The 20,318-nt window shown below is 45.4% G+C and overlaps 1 protein-coding gene across 6 annotated transcripts in view; it reads left to right on the forward strand.

The window, feature by feature from the left end:
- The window catches only part of dennd1b (DENN/MADD domain containing 1B), a 106,228-nt gene that overhangs the window by 20,073 nt on the left and 65,837 nt on the right, over window positions 1–20,318 (forward strand). For 4 of the 6 annotated variants that reach the window (XM_085137059.1, XM_085137056.1, XM_085137058.1 and 1 more), the window contains exon 3: window positions 3,207–3,250. The exons of the other annotated variants lie outside the window; for them this stretch is intronic. In XM_085137059.1, coding sequence (XP_084993185.1) covers window positions 3,207–3,250 — 44 coding nt within the window. The remainder of the gene's footprint in view (window positions 1–3,206; window positions 3,251–20,318) is intronic. 6 annotated transcript variants of the gene reach the window in all.

A 20,318-nucleotide genomic window follows, 5' to 3' on the forward strand; every position in this document is an offset into this window, starting at 1 on the left:
TTACCTTTAATTATTCTATGTGCTCATACACACACTGCTAGCCTTGTCTGCTGGACACAGGAAGTGGTTTTTGTCCTTGTTAGCAACAGAAAACATGCAAGTATGACGTCCACATCATACTGGACCCACAGCGGAGAGAGTGCACGTGCAAATCACGTCATAAACAATATGAAAGGTTGTTTGCACGTCGTTCTCAGAGGGAAATAAATCGGAGCGGTCTTTGCAGAGTTCAGGTGTCTCTGGTGTTTTTCAGAATGAGACGTATCTCACTGTGTGTGCACGTGTGCAGGAGGGGAGGGAGGAGAAACCAGTGCAGGATCTGTCATAGTGACATTTGTGTCCCCTGGAGGAGCAGCGGGGGTCCTCTTCACCTCTGTAACCTTCAACTTTCAGCCTTAACCCCCTTCGGGCCCCCTCTTGCGTCCACCACACGCCCTGGTCGTTCTGAAGGGGAGGGGTATGTGATTGCAAGACGGTGAGAAAAATAAAGAAGGGGGGAGAAACGAGGGGAGTGTGAAAGGAGCAGCGATAGAGCTGAAATCGCTGGGATGGAGAAAATGAATCGAGGCGAAAGAATAAACAGCTGGAGGAAAGAAGGACATATGAATGATAAAGGAGGGTGTTTGTGATGTTCAGAAGTTCTTCCTGCTGCACGAGAAAAGTCTTTGCGTGTAGTCTCTCTCTCTGCTCGAGGCATGACTCCAAACTCAAAATGAACGTGTCAGGTCGGCACGCAGGGACTTTTCCTGGATCGAAGGGGCCGATTTAAAGGTCGTATGGTTTTCATACGCCGTGAATAGGTTGGAATATCTCCTCATCAATACTTGAGGTGGTGTCTGGTTCCTCTGTCCTGCATCGTTCGCCAGCAGCAGTTCCCATCCTCTCACCCAGTAAATAAGCATAAAATAGGCCGAACTGTCGGGGCGATGGGGGGTCGTAGAGCTTGGAGTTTTTTTTTTCTGTCAGTCTTTTCAGGATGGGGCCCATGAAATGATCCAACAGGATTATGTAAGCCATCATTGATTGTGCTGCGTCCTGTCATCCGTGGGTCCTTTGTGTCCCCCTGTCTCTCGTGGACAGCCCGGTGCGTTAGCCGCAAAGCTACTCGTGGTGTTGCACATCGTCTTCATCCGTCGTCTTCTCTTCTCAGCGTTATTTTTAGGCTCGAGGTCCATCGAGTAAATTCAGCTTTCTGTTAGAGGGCTCAGTCGTCCTCGCGCTTCAGGCCGGGTGAACTCTCGCAGAGGTTTGCTGCTTTCACGTGAACTTTCTCATCGTTCGGCTTTGTTTACATAGAGGTGGGGGTGTGTTTATGAGCCCGTGGGCCTTTTTCTGCGGCCGTGACAGTGAACTTGGCATGTGTGAGCTTGTCTGTGCAAACCCTCGCTGTTCTCGCCAGGGTCACGGGGTGACCTTGGAGCTGTGGAAGCCATGTTTACCACAGACCCCTGTGTTCTGGCTGTGGCTCGGTGATCGCTTCATTTCAAACACGAAGCATTAAGCCTGAGAGAAACTAGTGTGTGTAGTTTGGACGCTCGTGGATCACACTGAGCCAACCGTCGGCCGAGGCGCCGATTACGCGGTTCTTTATCACGTGTGCTAGGGCTGCCACGATTAGTCAACTAGTCATGATTATGTCGACGACTGATTTAATAGTCAACGTGTCGTTTGAAGCTTTGTAAGATCCCAAAAGACGCAGGAATAAGTAGTAGGATTTAAGAGTGTAATAACGGACTGAAACAGAAGATGGCAGCACTGCATGTACAAGGATGCCAGCTGCTGTTAAACCCTGAAGAAGAAGAAGCTGTGTCCCAGAATTCATAGCGCAGCCCAGCTCAGTTTACAACAATGGCGGCAGCTAGTTAGTTTTAATATTACTCTTATTATTCTTTCTGGGTCACAAAATAAACGTTTAACATATTTTCAGGCGAGAATGTAGCTGTGTAAACCTCAAATATCTGCTCAGTTTATCAAGACACCACATATTTTCAAAAGCGCTCCGACGTTTTCGGAGACGTCTGTTAGCCACTAGCTCGATAGCTAGCCGGGGGCTAGGCTAACTAGAGCCGTGAGAACACCGGACTCCCGGCTAATAGTTTTCAAACCCACCGCCGTCTTTCGCTACTCAGGTTAAACATGATATATAAGTCAAATTTAATAAACTATCATCTTGCCTTTATTTTTAGTTAGCACAGACCTTAAACACTTAAAGCTGTAAGCTAATGATAGTTATATAAGAGCAGATGCATGCTAGTGCAATAAGCTGTACATTTTAAGTTGAATGGATGATGATCTGATTAGTCGACTATCAAAATAATCGTTTGTGGCAGCCCTAACGTGTGCCAAACACGCCCTTATTCACTATCCAGATATTCTGGAAATTGTTTCTGTGCTCTGTCTTTGCTAAATACATAGGACTGCTGGATGATTGCAGTACTGTTGGCTGGTCTGTCTGTTATTAACTTACCAGTTTGTATCTGGTGCAGCAAGGATACGATATGTGGAGGCTTTCCTGCTAAAACACCGAATTCTCTCACCAGAAGTTGAATTTTGTCTGATCAGAAGCCAAAAGTGCACCACAGAGTGTTTTATAGAAGCGCTCTCTACGCCGAACACGCCTTATTTCCTGTATTCTTATCACTGATAAAACGGGTATCAGACATATTTCATTTCCTTTATTCAAACCCAGTTAATCACCTTGGCTAATCTGTCAGCATCAGTGTTGTTTTAAGTTGTTTACTACAAATGGATATCACAGTGTGCTCGGTTTCATGCAGCGCTGCTGTAGAATAATAATAACAATAATAATAATAAACCTTTTAGTGTAAGATTTATCTCCTCAGCAAAACCAGGCTTGAATCAATGTAGCAATAATTAAGCAAATAAACTGGGGTACGTGTTACTGCGGCTTAAACGTGCATGATTTGGTGTGTAGTATAAACTCATATCTACAACGAGAGTATGGATTTGCATATTTGCAGCACATGCAGCCGAGACACTCTGTGTCTTGTCTTTCACTGTGCGCTGCTCACTCTGTGCATGCACGTGTGTGTGTGTGCGAGTACGCATGTGTGCGTGCGTGCACAGACTCACAGCAGCCACCCTTGCCCCCACCCCTCTCATTAATATGTATGTGTTCTGAGGCAGCTAGCAAAGACGGTGTGTTTCTCACCCGCTGATTAATGCTGTCTGTCAATTACCTCCAGATCCAACCGTGCTGTGGAGCTTCCCCCAGGACCACACAGACCAGGTTGGAACACATTCTGCTTTTTCATTCCTCTGTCTGTCTCTCCCCCCAAATCTTCCCCTGGTTCAACGTTACAGACAACCTCTACCACCTCCTCTTCTCGCATCTCCCTTCCTTCCTTTTCCTAATGCCCTCACTCACCCTGCCATCCTGTGGTAACCTTCCCCAAAACCCACCACCACCACCTCCGCCGTTCCTTCTCTCTCCCCTCCTACTCTCCGTCTCACTGTACGTCTGTTGTTGGTAATGAAAAGCAGTGAGCAGGTCTTCAATAACTGACGAATCAGTAATTATCATGCAACCGTGACAGGAATGCGCACCTCTGTTTTCCTCTCTGTCTCATTGTCCTCCTGTTTGCCTTTTGTTTCCATTTATTGTGCTCATTTGAAATCGGAAATAAGAATAAAACATCTGTTTTGTGCTCTTTGGCTCAGCGTTCTGATAGAAATCACTCGAGGGTTGGTGTCTGTTACCAGTTTGTGTGACTTAAATTCCAATCATACTCCGACTTTATTTATTTTTCTTTACTTTAATGGAGTTTCTTACCAAAGCAGAGAATGTGGGAAAACCATTTGTGCGATGAAGTTAAGCAGTCAGGTGATCACAGGGTCGAACGGGCTGCAAACGTTTTAAGCCTGAGTCTGTCCAAACGTCCAGCTGCTCAATCCTGGGTCCCTCTAAGGATGCTCCAGTCCTATATGGCAGACATTAACCACAGGTTCACATTAAATACACGTTGTTTTTGGTTAAAATCCAGTGCCGTGGTCTCTCCTGGGACGCAAACAGTCCCCGAGCCTCATCACTCCCTCATTGGTTCTTATTTGAAGCAATGAGGGAGTGAATGTGACCTGAAAACCTTCCTAATGCTCGTCACAGCTTTTCTCAGCTTCTCACGGGGAAATCGTGAACTCTTAAATATCGTTTCATTTAAAAGTCTTTTACCCTCAGAAAAATACAGCAGCCCAGCGGGGCGTCGTGTTTTCTCTATTGTCGATTCGCCTTTACAGTTTAAACCCAACTCGATCAAAACAGTAACGCAGCCTTTAACAACGTGCGTGTGCCCATCATCGGCGAGCGGAGGCTGAGAGAGAGAAGACAGGACGGGCTGTGCGTTGTGGACGGATGACTTTGGGCAGCCTGTCAGCTGAGAGGAGGGAATAACCAGACGTGTAGCTGATAGACTCCAATATGTGGCGAAGGTTACGATAGACTTCAACACAGCGGCATAGCTAGTGAGTTTAAACAGCTCTCCTGCCTCTCTGATCCACTTTGAGAAATAAACTGAGTTGTAGAAAGATGCTTCAGGCTACGTCTGCCTGCCCCACAAGAACCAGAGCGTGCTATCAGAGTAAGAGGTAAAGGCAGGGAGGGAATGGGAGAGCGAGCAAGAAATTACACACTTGCAGAGGGAAGAACAGGAAATGGAAGCGAAGGGGGGGGAACTGAAATGAAGACGTAAACATAGGCCCAACACGGTTTTTGTGTTGACGCGGGCCTCGTGCATCCTCCAGCGTGGCTGTCCTTTTTAGCCCCCCGCAACCTCGCTTTTCTTTCATTCTGTTGTCGACCAGATCGTTTGTGTGGATAAGATGGCCCTTAAGATGGCCAGTTAGCCTGCTGTGTACAGAGGGATTGGCCCTTTCCCCCGTATACATAAAGGCTGTATTCACGGGCCTCATTACCAGGATTAAGGCTCCTTTCCTCCTTTGTGGCTCTGAAGGCTGGAGTCCTCTGTAGCCACAGTCTCGCTCTCTTTCTGTGGCCCGAGCTGGCCGGCATATGGCGGCAGCAGCCAGCGATCTCTGCAGAGGGGCTCGCGGCTCAGAGCGAGGCCTCCTTTTGTTTAGGCCGTTATTGTTGCTCAGCGTAATGACATTTGTAGGCCGTAGGATCAGGGTGGAGGGGTTAGTCTACCCCAGGGGAGACGGGGTGGAGAGAGGGAGAGAGACAGGGAGAGAGAGTGGGATGGAAGGAGGGGGGAGAGGCAAAGACATGCAGACAGACAGGAGTGTGGATTATGGAAATATGAATTGATTTTTTTTCTCCTGTTCAGTGGTAGAATAGAAAGCTCAAAGGAGAACAGACTGCAGGCTGGCTGGCATGCCGGGGTGGTGCTAGGGAAATGTGAAGCGAGAGGTGCTCGCTTCTCTCCCCCCAACACGATTCCTCTAGCAACCCCTGAGACTTGTGCCCTGGTCATCCACAGATGCCATTTGGACGGAGAGAAGCAGAGATGGAGGAGAGAGGAAGGGAGGGAGGGAGGAGGGGGAGAGAGGGAGGGGAGGGAGAGGTGGCTAAAGCATATATTTGAATCATAAGAAGGACTTTTTTTTTCTTCTTTTTTGCAAATGAAGCAGACAGATGGAAATCTGTCCGTTTCCTCTCAGATCTCATCCCAAAGTAGTGGAAACACACACACACACACACACACACACACACACAGACACACACAGTGTGGCGTATAGAAGGCCCACTTCTGTGTAAAGAACAGAGGATGATATGATAAACACTCAGCAAGTTCCACCAACTTGCAGAAACTGTCAGCAGCTCCACCATATTTCAAAATGTGCAGTTCGTCACTCGGACACTCCCTTCTGCAAATTGCTCTGCTTTGAGTGTAAAACTCAGTTTTCCATCTCCAACGCTGCAGTTTTATTTCCTTGTTTTTACTTTCCCATATGGAAAAGAAATAGTAAAAACATATATGACTTACTCATGAAAGTGGCCACTTTCTCATTACTTTCATATATTTTTTTAGTAAGTATACAAAACATACAAGTTTCATCATATAATTTTTCAAGGGATCTTGAATCTTTCACTCTTGTATGCTTTTAATACAAGTTTCATACAAGACAGATAAAAACTTATAAACTATAAGATTTATATATATCTTTTCCATATGGGTTCACTCTGTTTAATTAGTTAACCAGTTTAACAAATAGTCACGTAGTTGAGCCCTTTAAGCTTTGCATAAAATGAAACACGTGAATCATCTCGGGGAACGAGAAGGTTAAGACTTAAATTTATGTAAGTGTGGAAAAACGATGAGACAGAGTCGATGCATCGCCACAGTCCACTTACCTGGACAGCGATTGGTTGGAAAAATCCGATTTATTTTTAGTAACGTCGAAACAGAAATCCAAATTGACCCTGAACCCCCCAGTGGGAGTGTTTCTGTTATCCATACCATTTGATATCAGGAGAATAGATGTTTGCACGTGTTGTTGGGCTGTTTCATATCTGCTGAAGATGATTGTGGCGACTGAAACGAGTTGTTGTTATTCTCAGGAAATCCACGCTGAGTCGATTTCCTGAGTGGTCTCATCTTATGTTTGTAACGATGGTCTTGTTGTGGCTGTCACATCATCTCTGCACACACAGATCCGTCCGTCCTTACGCTCCCCTCTGCTTCATCAGCCTTCACGTCTCCACAATCCTTCTCATATTTCCCCTCATGAGCCACTGTTGCATGAAATTGCAAATTATACACACGCTTTTTTTTTCTCATCCACTCTTGTTTCAGCATAATATCAAGAGAGAAATAAAGGAAATATTGAATTATGAATAGTTTTTACTGCGAGGCCTTCTTTTAACTATTAAGGTTGATGTTAACTCTCCGTGGCTATTCCACACATTTTACTGTAATAAGGACGCTTTGATCTTCCTGCTACAAACTGCATCGAGTTGACTGTAAAACACGCTGTTTTTCATTTATGCCAAGGCTGCGGTTCAAATTCGATTTTAAGGAAATATCTGTGCTTTGATACATCGCTGTGTAGAAATCAGGTTTTTATTAAATGCATTCTGGGACTTATTCTGTGGAGAAATTATAGTAATGTACTTTTCCTCTTCGCTGTGTGCGTTTCTTTTGCTGCCGTGCATTTTTAAGTTAAAATTCGCTTTGTTTCCTCGGGACAGACCTGCTGTGTGTTTGTGTGGATTCACAGCTCAGGTTTGCAAAATTTCATCCGATCGAAGGATGGAGACGTTTGGTCACGATACGCCTCTACGTTTGGCGTGAACCAAACACGGCATATTACGGTTTGGCGATATATAAAAATTTTCCAACCAACAATCGTCAGTCCAACAAACTATGGAAGCCCGTTTCTGCCAAAAAAAAGTATCCATAATTCGAAATTTCGACTCATTAGCTCGAAATTTCGAGAAAATAACTCAGAATTTCAAGTTATGGATTTGTTTTTTATTTTTTAGTGGTGGAAACAGGCTTCCATAAATAACCGATGATAGGCGATATACTCGCACAGGCGCTGACTTTTTAATGGGCGGAGCAACGTAACCATGCACGGGCTGATTTGCGCATTTATAATTTCTAAGCTTTGTTTGGAGGGAATATTTTACCTTCTCTTCTTGTTTGTTTCAGTATTAATTAGTCTCACGGTTCGGATCGGATCACGGTTTTAAGTCACGGATCGGATCAATTTTCGGATCATCAAAAAAAAATTGAACATTTATTTATTGAAGTATTTTTTGCCTGTTAAAAACATTCAACTCAAGACTCCACACAATTATTAAAAAAAATTATGGTACAATATAGGGCAGTACAGTCTTTGTATCTACCACTCAATTCAATTTTATTTATAAAACGCCAAATCACAACAACAGTCGCCTCAAGGCGCTTTATAATGTAAGGTAGACCCTACAATAATACACACCACTCATTATATCGCACTCCACTGTGATATAATGAGCTGTGACGGTCACGTAGCTTTCCGTTGCCCTGCAGCTCCACCCATTTGTAGTAGTTGGGCAACAGAAGGTGTCTGGATCAGTTCAGCCATAACTTTAAACTTTAACTGCTCATACATGCTTGGAACGATCTTGCTACTAAAGTGGACGCGCAACAGGAAATCATAGCGTGGCTCAAGCACGTTCATCATAGTTTAAACCCCTTGTTTTGAACAACACACGACGGCCTCCCGTCTGCAGCTAAACACCCCAATAGCTTCTGTAACAGCTTCAGCCGGTCGGACTGGGCAGCAAAGGGCTGCTTAAATACCGCAAACTCCTCTGCTCCTCCACCTGGACCGCTGACCATAACTATGCTTGTCAGACCCGCCACGCCACCATACACGAACCTATTTTTCCTCTTTTTCGAATCTTTGGATCACGTGCGTGCCGAACCGTTGAGTGGGTTCAGATTACGGATCTACAGTGATCCGTTGCACCACCAGTATTAATGCAGATGAGAGAGATGAGATTCATAATGCAGCTACTTTTTGGATTTTTTTTTTTTTTAAATGTGCCAAATCACAAAATCAATTTTTTTTAACGTGTGCTGGAAGAGACCACTTTTTTTGTTTAATCTTGTATTTGTTGTTTCCCTCGTCTCCATTCTGTTTTTTAATTTAAATAAAATGTTTTGTGTTTTTTCTGAACACAGGCTGCTGCCGTTCTTTCTTTCTGTTACAAGTTTAAGTAAATGAATCGCTGCTTTTGCTTGTAGCTGGAGACGCCGCCATTAAAACGCTGTTATTTTTTCCGTTGACTGCTTCTCTTAGCTTCAACCAACCTTATTAGCAAACTTACTCTTGGACAAATAAATAAACGGCTCTTGAAAAACGATGGGTGAAGGGCTCGGCCTATCGATTGTCGATATATTCGTCCAATCTCCCAACCTTACGGCATATCACCACCAATCGTCGAGCACGGTGGTGTGAGTAGAGGAGGTGATCTGGGCTTGAACCTCTTTGTATTAAAGACAAGTATGGCCTAAAATTGGGTCATAAAACAGGAAATAACGGCAAGCACAGCAGCAGATCTACGACCGAACGGTGCTGCGAGGACACTCAAACTGAAACGAGGGCAAATGCCCACAAACCTCAGTCAGCTAAAGATCACAAACATGTCTGACTGATACAGTCGAACCTAAAAAGTGTTCAGTACTACTCACTGCTTCTGCATTTGCATTGATTTAATTTAATATTAATGAGAGAGTGTAAACTGTGATGTTGTAAAGATGACTGGGTTGTTTTCACCCTGACACCTAAAGCCTCACAGAGCTGTTGTCTTTGTGGTTCTTTAATTGTGACCACCGTTGTCACCGAGATGTCATGACTTCAGGCTAAACTTGACGTGTTTCCCCTTCACACAGTCCCGTATATCTGTCTCTGCTGGAAAGCTCACCGAGTCATCAGCCAGACAGGAAGAAGGGGAGGGACAGACAGAGGAAGAGAAAGAGCGAAGAGAGGCAGCGGTCTCTCGAGGCTTCATCCTCGGCAGCTTTCAGCGTTGCTCTGACACCGCGCTCCATCAGGACCGGCTGCCTGACACGCTGTGATTGGTGGCCACAGTTCTGTGGACTTGGCCCTGGGTGGGGGAGGCAGGGAAAGGGAGGTCGATTGGATTGGTGAGACAGCAGCGGTCTGAGGGATGGAGGTAAAGCGGAGGAACCGGTGGACATGATTGGTGACTTCAGCCCTGAGGGAACTGAGGGTTGACCCCAAGGAGAAGAGGATAAAGTGGGCGAGGGCGGTGGTGAAGGAGTCCTTGTGGGTGTGCGAAGGTTGGGTGGCAGGGCCCAGACATGCTAACTTCAAGACGATGATGCGTTGCTGTCGGTTGATGCGCAGTGGAGCAAAATAGAAAAGCAGTAGGAGAACAGATGGATATAATAATTTGAATTAGATTAGAGTAAAAGGAGAAGACGGCGACGGAGGTTGGAGGAAGTGCTGTAGATCGAGAAGCTGCGAGAATCTGTTGTGAAAGTCTGTAAAAACATGGAAATTATTACCTTCTTTGGGTTTACACGTATGGAGAGATGTAAGCGTGTGTGTGTGTGTGTGTGTGTGTGTGTGTGTGTGTGTGTGCTCAGCGTGTCACAGGGCCTTGTCTTTCCCCTTCACTGCACCCTGACAGCAGTGTCAAACAAGGCCTCGTATGATCTGTGTATGTCTTTGAGAATGTGTGTGTGTGTGTGACGGGGTTGATACTGTTTTTATTCTTCCTTCTAACCCTTTTCACCTCACATCCCTCGGGTGTTCCAGGGTCCTGCCTAATGGACAGTCTCGCCCCACTAAGCTGGCCTTTGGCTCAGGCACTGAGCTGGACGCCTAACTAGGGGCCCTTTGTTGCTCATGGGTCTTGATTGCGCTGACCTCTGGGCTGCCTTCCTGGGAGAAGAAGAGTAGTAGAGAGGGAAAAGGAGAGCAGGGGAAGTGTTTTCACGCCCCGTTGCTCACATCTCTCCGATATCGGCGAATGACTGGCGAAAAGAAATCGGTAGGAAAGAAGTGTTGGCTGTTTCCCTGCAGGTGAAGAGTAGAGGATTCAGCTACATACACAGATGTATGCAGTTAATCTGTACATTATCTGGAAGAATAAACTAGTAAGTTTATTATGTTCCTCCGTTTTATACGTGCAAGCCGGGAAGCTGTGTTGGAGGCAGCTGTTGCACACGTGGCCGCGGCGAGGGAACAGAAATTTAGAAACGGGGAACCGGGAGAGTTTTAGCGACGTGACAAAACATCCTTCCACCTCCTTCTGCACGGGTCATCGGAGGTCTTTGTTCAACGTGCTGCTATCTGCAAACAGGTTCTGCACTTGAATCTCCGTCGTCGCATTTTGTGTTGAGCCGCCGTGTCTGGACGGGCTTTGGTTGTTTTTGAAGAGACGCCAAAAAGCGGATTTTTGCCTGCTGTCAACACAACGTTGGATAAAAAGTTTACGGCTTTTCTTTTAGGACGTTTTAGGAAAAGACGTCATTGGATGTGTTTGAAAACTGAAAGGATGCAGAGTCGCATCCAGACAGACTCTGGACAGTCAAAATGAGACCCATGCGAACCAGCTCATATATACACAGCTATAATAATCACAGTGATAATTTGGTTGTGCTGCCATTAAACTTGAAGCCCTCCACTTTTCAACAGCGTCCTTTCACCTCCTGACTAAATTTAGGCAGAAACGAGTCATTTTTTCTTTTTACCCCAGAAATTAACATCCATGGATGTCTGGTGCTTGCTATCGTCTGATGATAAATTTATCTGCGGTCGTAAATAGGGATGGGTATCGTTTAGGTTTTATCCGATACTGGTGCCAAACCGGTCCTTTTGAAATGGTGCCGGTGCTTAAACGGTGCTCAAACCGGTGCTTAAACGGTGCTTAAAGAATGGAGAACACAAAATTGGTCCAAAAACCTCTCATGTTCAGCTGTTTTTTTGTAAAAAGATAACAATGTTAGCCTTTTCTGCAGCTATGGGGCATATATGGAATCACTCTTGGCTGGAAGCAGCTTAAACAATGGAAAAAAACACAAACTTTGTCCAAAAACCTCTCATGTTTAACTGTTTTCCACTTTTTCTTTGGTCATTTTAGCCTTTTTGTCCAGGGTGAAGGGAGTATCTGCCATCAAACAAGAAGACAGCTGCATGTAGCTATGATGGTGTTTGCTAGTTCACCTTACATGCATTAATTTAATAACGTGGTTAGCCTACTCAACGTAAATTAATTAAGCTACTCACGCAGAGAAGAACGGCTGCTGCTGCATCATCATCCTCATCATTTCTGCTACACTGGCAGGGCTAGGGGCCAGGACTCTCCTCTTCGGGTTTTTGGGGGATGTTGCTAACTCCGGGTCGATAACAGGCACCACACCCGCAGTAGATGTGCTCGGTGTGAGGTCTCGCAGCAAGCTATCAAATACGGCGCATTTCTCGGCTTTTAAAAAAACGCTATGCGTCGCCAGGTGTTTCATCAGATTTGAGGTGTTACCTCCTTTGACAGCATCACAGTATCAGCTTAAAGCACTTGTTGCAGCTGCTGAGTTTGTATCTTTTGCTGTGAAGTACAGCCAGACTTTGACCGCTTCACCTTGGGCATTTTTAATCTGTAGCTCTGCTCTAAAAGAACGTACGTACCTGGACCCGCCTACTATCCTCAGAAACGTAAAATGATTGGCTAGAATCTAAAGTGTATCATTCCATACCAGTTGGTGGCGGTAATGCACCTTTCACTTGTTTGCCAACCGCCAATACAAATGTAAGGAAGAAGAAAGTATCACATCTCAGGAAAATAAAGCACCGAAATGTGCGCTGCTTTTCGGTCTGGTTACTACCGTTTATGTCAGAACCGGATACCGGTACCCATCCCTAGTCGTAAACCTGTAACCTCCTCCTGAAACAGGAAGTCTTGGCCTGGCTACCCAGAAGTCCCCAAACAGAGTCTGCCGACTGCAGCCGATGAGTTCGCAGCTTGAACGTCTGCAAACTGGCTTTAAAGAGACCCTCAGATTCTCATCTGCTCCAAAAAACGTGAGAATCCTGCCGAACTCTTTGTGTGTTATGGCCGAACTCACAGATGAGGAAACGAATGCTTTACACTTGCAAACAGGTTGCTCCTGTCAACCAGGAAAGCCTCTTTTTTAATGGTTGCAGACGAACTGCATACCGCCGTTGCCAGGAGAGCTATCACACGCACAACAATGTGGCTTAATTGGGCATGCTTTTTTTTTTTCTTCCCTTAACTACCCCATACAAGGCGCAACCAGCAGCCACCAGTCAGAGGCAGAAATGGCAAAAATGACAAATGAATAGGGTGTAAAGGGAGAGGAGGATGGAGAGGAGAAGGAGGAAGAGGAGGACGCAGCGACGCCCTGACCCTCTCTGCTAGATTCCTTGTACATCTGTCAATGAGACGTCCACCGCCAAATGTTTAGGAGCCGGTGTTGCACTACTGCGCCCTGCTGAGCTTCAGTGTATACATTCTGTTTGTGTGTGTGTGTGTGTGTGTGTGTGCGTGTGTGTGTCGAGAGTGTGTGACGCCATGTGTTAGAGGCAGGCCCACATCAGGGTTCATACAGTCGAGCTAAGCCCGGTGGGAGTTGAAAGCTTAAAGAAGGAAATCCCCCCCCGGCTGCTCAGTGCACACACACACATATGCATGCACGCACACACACACACATGCACGCACACACACGTGCTGTCTCTCTATATCCCTCTCCCTCTCCTCCTGGCACTTCATTAATGAAACCCATGCTTGTATGTTTGGGGCATATGCAGCTCTCTTGGCCCAAAACTGTGTGTGTGTGTCTGTGTGTGTGTGTGTGTGTGTGTGTGTGTGTGTGTGTGTGTGTGTGTGTGTGTGTGTGTTAGGGGGAGATGTCTCACTCCCTATCACGTGGTTATATATTCAGTGGAAGATCTCAGCAGAGGCATAATACTGCTGCTCTCCCCTGTCTGAGCCCATCTGTGATATGTAGACAGGACATCAGCAGGACGGGTATTAGCACTGGAATAATGTGCAGTGTTATTGTTGACGCCCCTCCTCGTAACATAAATGCACCCATTGAGGAATAAACTGAAAATAAATTGGTGTAATACAGTAGATGCCATGTACCGACCCCAGTAGAGCGCTTTAAAATCGGAGGTGACTCGTTTACAGCTGTTGGCCATGGAGCGAGTTCGGGGTTGGACAGACGGAGGTTAAGGGGATGTCGTGTGTTTTATTATTACTGACTTATAACTGAATGCGTGTGTGTTGTGTCCTAAAAATGTAGAAAAGCAATCGGAGAAACGGTTTCCTCCCCTTGTTGGATATTACCGAGTCAATCTGCTCGTGAATGCAACGTGACGTCACGTTTTTAGTCGAGGGGTGCTCTGTCTTTTTTTTAATTCTTGCTGTGGTACTTTGGGCTGCTCGTTTACTGCAGAAGGTCTCCACAGCAGGTAGCTTCGCTGTTTGATCTGGATGAGTTTTGTGCCGGACGCCCTTCCTGACACGACCCCAAAGTGTGTCTCCGGCTGTAGAGGTGGCGAATTCACATATAGCAGGAATAGGCAAATGCGACTGTCAGGTGTCGGTAGGTGCTTTAAAAGGCCGCGGGATCAGTCTGCCAGCTTTAGCACCATCTGAGCAGTGGCTCTGACAACACGGGGATGTTGTTAATCAAAAATAACCTCCTTCAGTCGAGACGCGCTGCACCAGAGGGGGTCACCGGGAACAGGAACTCGTAGAGGGAATTAGAAAAAAATCCAGAAGGGCAAAACTCCTTCTTCCCTCCGTCTCCCTCTCCAATCAGCCGGGGCAGAGCGAGCAAGAATGTGAAAATGCAACGCCCCCGTGTCAATTTGAAAGTGCACTTTATAGGCTCATGTGCCCCTCCACCTCTCTCCCCACCGCCTCCCCATCCCACTTCCCCCACTATTCTCAAGCAGCTCTGTTGCTTTGGTCCGGCTCTGAAGGCCGTTCTTATTACCGGCACAGAGTGCAGGTCAGAATGGCAAGCCGGCAGCATACTATTAAAGCCTAATGAAAGGAATCTCTGCAGGGTCTGAGGTCTGCAGCGGCCAGAGGAAGCTCTGCCTCTGCCCATTGTTCTTCTGCTCGTCTCCTCGCTCTTCTCTCTCATTTTGTAGTTTTTTTATTCCATCGCTAAATCCGGCATCTCCCCCGTCTCCCCCGTCTCCCTGCCATCTCAGTCCTCGTCTCTGTCTTGTCCGTGCTCGACATCTGCTGAAAAATTCCCCTCTACACGTGTTTGCATCGGGCATCTCCAATCTGATGAGCTGCCTGGAAAATGTAAGCGGAGACATCTTGGAATCATGACATGAAACTCCCTCAGATAAGGAAATGCATTTGTGACGTTGAGCGCCAACATAGACTCGTTCATGGACGCCGAACTTAAAGGTCAAAGGGCGTCCTCGCCAAGGTTATTATCGTTAACGAAAACTAACGAAATAATGAAAACTAGAAGTGAAAAAACATTTTCGTTAACGGAAATAAAAATAAAAACAAAAAAAGGAAAACTAACTAAAACTGTAATGAGTGTTCACAAAACTAACTAAAATTAACTGAATTTATAGCAAAAATGTGTTTAGTTTTCATTGATGTGTGCGTGTCATACAAGAGTCAAGGGTGAAAATGAAGTTTAGTTTCCAGATTTTTTTCTTGCTGTGTCTCATTATGCCAGCAGGTGGCAGCACGTTAGTCGAGTCGTCTGTGTTGCTGCTCCGTCCACGCGCAGAATCATGTCAGGAAAAGTCGGGAGCCAGAGTCCAATTTGGGATTACTTTGAATATGACTGTGTTTTGGATAAAGCAAGTGTCTTGTAGTGGAAACAGACAAATTATGAGGGACATTTCTAAAGGGAAAAAATCCCACAAACCTTAAAGTGCACTTGAAAAGCTCACACAAGAAGGCTAACCTAGCTTAGCTTGAGAAGGTAAGGGAGCACACTCAACCCTCATCCCCAGAAAACAGAAGCTAACCCCAGGCAAGGCAGCGTGATGCATCCCGAGACAACAGGACGGGGATATCTACACAACTGTGTGAGTCAATTACCTTCAAAAAGTTTATCAATTCACTTGAACCAAAATTACGAACACCCGGTGCTGCGAGAGTTAATAGTCTCATTGGGGCCAAGATATACATTTTATAGTTGCCTGGTATCAATGGTTGTTCATCTGCCTTTATTTATTTATTTAAAGAACCCATAGGTGGGAATGTGAGTCTGTCTCTGCGTGTTAGCCCTGCGACAGACAGGCGACCTGTCCAGGGTGCAGTATGGTAGCTGGAATAGCAACATACCCAAGGATGAGCAGAATGACTGATATGATGAAACTGGGATTTTGTTACACTTAATTATTGCAAACACAACTAAAACTATAACTGAAACTAATCAAAACTAAACTGAAACTAAGGATTTTCAAAAAAATAAAAACTAAACTAAACTAGCAAACAATTGGTAAAAACTAATTAAAACTGATATAAAATTGAAAATCTGAAGTCAAAACTAAATAAAAATAAAAACTAATGAAAATTGCAAAACTATTAAAACCCTGGTCCTCGCCTCTTTCTGTAACTTGATTAACACGTTTCCATTTTTCCTTTCGGCGCTGCGTTCTTGGACACGAGCTGCCTGAGACGACACTTTACAACGACCACAGTTTTTATCTTCTGCCTAGAAAATAATTGAATCATTCAGGAAGATGGAGTGGCTCGGTAGCCATTATTGGAAAAAGTTACTTGTATTGATTGCTTGATACTTGTAAAGGACTGCATTAATATACTGGAGTCTATAATTTGACAGTAGATTAATCTTTTGTTCCTTTTCTCAATCTATTGGTTTAGAAAATTGATTGAACAATGCATACGAGGTGTTTGTACGGGAGGCCACAAAAATCAAGACTTTTGATTGGGTCTAGTTTGGTTTGGTTTACGTGTCTCCTCCTCTCTGTAACGTCTCCTGTAAGCTTCAGTATCTGGTGCAGTTTGGAGTTCATTGAACAAACAGGAAATTGTTCAGGAAGTTTGCTGTTTACAGTTAGATCACAGACCCGCTCTCTGACGGCAGTCGTCGGGTCGCCAGTCGCTCGGCGGCTGCAACAGTTTCAAATCCACCGCTGTCCCCTATCAAGGTTTCATACAATCACACATTTTTATTCTGCATTATTTATTTTTTCCTCTCTCTCTCAAACCAAGGCTCAGCTGTCCTTGTGCCTTTACACATTGCAAATGAATGCATATCCATGCAAATTCTTAAAAAAGAAAGGCTGAGAATTTGAATATTTTGCTTAAAGCTGCACCCAGGTCGACCCTGCCATTCGGCATTTGAAAGCAGCGTGTCTGTTTGAATACTGAGGATCTCTCTTTGTCATGTTCGCCAGAGGGGCCGGGTGAGCGAACCAGCACCGGCAGGATGGGCAGAGATCGGCTGGGTAGCTGCACACAGACAGACTAATTGGGAAAAGGGGGGCAAAAGAGGGGACGAGGGGTTTCGGTGAGGGCGAGGAAGAGGTGGGGTATGCAGGAAGGGGGCAATCGAAGATGACGACAGGGGGGTTTAGAAGGGAGGTGAAAGAGGACGGAGGCTGGGGGGGGATGGAAGGAAAAGAGGAGGTGATGGAGAGGGCGCAAGAGAGTGCGAGAGGAAGAGGTGAAGGAAGGGTGAGTTTAGATACTGTGCTTTCCAGCGCTGATGTGTTAGCAGCCCTGCTGACTATTTCATTAGACTGCTGAGGGCTGGCTGCATGACCCGAGTCCCTGCCTGCTGCAAAGCGCTGTGGTCTTAAAGCGCGTGTTTGACACACGAGGTAACCTTGCAAAAAACTGTTTTCTTGCACTTATGAAAGATTCACAGGAAGTGACCTAAAGCAGGCCCGTTCATGCATCTCGTTGAGGAAGACGACCCACTTGGGTCATTTTAAGAATCTATTACAGTTAAGAGATTCGACGTTCGTGTCACACTGTGTATGAAGGTGCCTAAAGATTCAGATTCTGCCTCTTTTTTGGCTTTAATTTGCCTAAAAATGAGTTTTCCTGACGAATAATTCATTAGCATATTTCTGTTTTACAGGTTTTTAGAAGTAAACATGAAGCTTCAGATTTACTTGATTGCAGTTTTAGTATTTTGTGGCTCCGTGCCTTTCAGGATGCTAACAGTGTGCGTTTACATACTCAGCGCCGACGTTAACCTGTTTGGGCAAAGAGATGGGCAGTAACGTGTTACTGTAATCCGATTACTTTTTTCAAGTAGCGAGTAAAGTAAGGGATTACTATTGCAAAAACGGTAATTAGATTACCGTTACTTTCCCGTAGGAACGCTGCGTTACTGCGTTACTAAAACTGTGATTTTTTGCGAGAATGTCTCATGACAGTGACGTAAGCGAGTGCGACGTTCGTGACAACAGCTGTGTGCAGATCAACAATGGATCATATATCGAGTGCAGAGAGAGTATGAGCGTGCAGCGTTTAAAGCGTGGAAGTACTGACCTTACTTTGAGTTTGATTCCATAAAAAGTGACAAAAACATTAGTGTCCGTTGTGCGTGGGAAGAAAACTTCTTTTTACAGCGAAAAAAACCCCTAAACTTCCAAACAAGCACCGAGTAGCTACGACGTAATGGGAAACTCACAGAGAAACTCGCGGATTCTTCCACTGACCGCTGCACACCTGCACCAGGGTAACCCTCCGCCTACCCCACTCCTGCTTTACAGGTGAAAATAGAGCAACAGGACCGCTAGTCTTTGACTTTATTTATTTTCTGCTGTGTTTTACTTGCATCTATTTGAAAGACTGAGTGTAAACACAAAAAATATTTTATTTTATGTGCTGGAATGTGCAGAAAATAGGTTTAAATGTTAAACTAATTTCTTCCAGTCAGAGAATGTTGCAGATAATTAAATGTTTGCTTGATGCATAAAGTTAAAAGATTAAAACTAATAAAACAAGTTTTAAAAAGAGACTTTTCCATTTGATTACATTTTGTATGATGATTATGCAGAAAAAGTAGAATTGGGCTGAAAGATCTATCACTTTATCACCTATTCAGGTTGTAAATCGTGTTTTTAAAAAGTAACTAAGTAATTAATTACTTTTGAAAATAAGTAATCAGTAAAGTTGCTGTAACAGTAATTAGTTACTGATTACTTTTTTCAAGTAACTTGACCAACACTGCTCACGACTGCTTCGATGACTCGTGCTGACCGTCTGTGACGCACCGAGCGTGTTTCGCACTCCTGTAGCTGTGTCGTCATAGCGACGCACAGATGCGAGGCGTCTTCGAGCACGTCCTCCCAGCTTTAATCGACATCCATGTGGTTAAACTCTTACTGTAAAGGCCTCCGGTGAGGTAATCGCTCACAGCGAACATCTTGTCCGCATTATTTCTGAGTTATTTTGTTTTTCTTTAGTAATACAGCGCAGACTTTTCAAATCAGTCTGCACTTCTAATTGCATTACCAGGAAACAATAAATTAACTTTGACCAAGAGAATAAAAAAATAGACGTTGGCTGTGGTGAATTTATACAGTGAACGACTAAAACGGTCCAGCATGCTTTGAAAACAGCTGACAGTAATGTAAAGTGTGTCTGAATTGCAGTAATGGGCTAACACACGCACACAAAGAAAGCCCTGAGATTTAATGCTTTAGGGTCTGATTCTAATAGAAGTATATCTGTGTTGCATTTACAAATTTGCCTGCCACCAGGCTCCGCTCCTCTAAAGCTGCTCTCTGTCTAGAAGGCTCTAGGGCCTGCTGAGCCAGGCTGACTGAGACGGGTAGCTAGCAGCATTGATCTGGCTGCAGTAGCCAGGGGAATATAAAGCAGGGCAGGGGCTTAAAGTCCTGAGCCCCCCCCATCCTACCCCCAGGGAGGAGTCTTCGCTCATAGGGAGAGGGCCATGAACTGCAAGCTGCTTCTCATTCCCTCCTTTCTTTCCTCGCCTCCCTGTGCTGTTGCATCCATCCTCCTCCACCTCTTCCTTCCTTCTGACATTCACTTTGTCCCTCTGACTCCTTCCTTGTCTCCTCCACCCTCATTCCTTCTGCCTTCATCCACATTTCTCTACAACACTTGTGCTTGTCTGCCTCCGTCTGTGTGCAAGAATATGGGAACGTGAATATTATCATGAAGTTCACACTCGAAACGAAACACGTGGCTGACGCTGAGTTTAGCGTGTAACCTGCAAACTGAAAGCCCCGCCCTCCTTTTTAGCAACCGCCCAGAAGAAGAAGGTGCACAGGTGTGTGTGTGACAGTCAGGCCCACACATTGTGATCTGTTCCACATCAAACCTCTCAGCCCCCGGTGTGTTGCTCAGCCATATATAGCTACGATTACTTCTAAAGAAATTAGGGTAGAGCTGGAATAAAAGAGAAGTTTAGGTCTGTTGTTTTAAAAGTAGAAATGTAAGAGTGTCGCCCTGCTCTCAAAGTTTGTTGCTCTTCCCTCCTGCACCGCTGTTGTGTGGGGGGTGCAGTGCAAAGCTGCACAGTGCTGCTGCGCGCTGTTGTAGTGTTGTGGTGCAGCGATAGCGCGATCGTCCGCTGGGGGAACCCAGAGCATTCTGTCTCACTGAGTGATACCCCTGTCTCCACTCACGATAAACAGCGCACACACACACACACACACACACACACACACACACACACACACACACACACACACACACACACACACACAGCCTGCCAAGCCCAGCCTAGCAGCAGATTCTTCCCTCACACCCGCCTCCCCCTCTCGCAAAGCTGCAAATATATTAGCTGCCTCTTTTTCTTTTGTCTTGGGAAAATGGCAAGTGGGGGTGTCTACGTGTGTGTGTGTGGTTGCGCACGTGTGTG

The sequence above is a fragment of the Neolamprologus multifasciatus genome, chromosome 17, assembly GCF_963576455.1.
Source record: "Neolamprologus multifasciatus chromosome 17, fNeoMul1.2, whole genome shotgun sequence".
In the NCBI taxonomy this organism is placed as follows: domain Eukaryota; kingdom Metazoa; phylum Chordata; class Actinopteri; order Cichliformes; family Cichlidae; genus Neolamprologus; species Neolamprologus multifasciatus.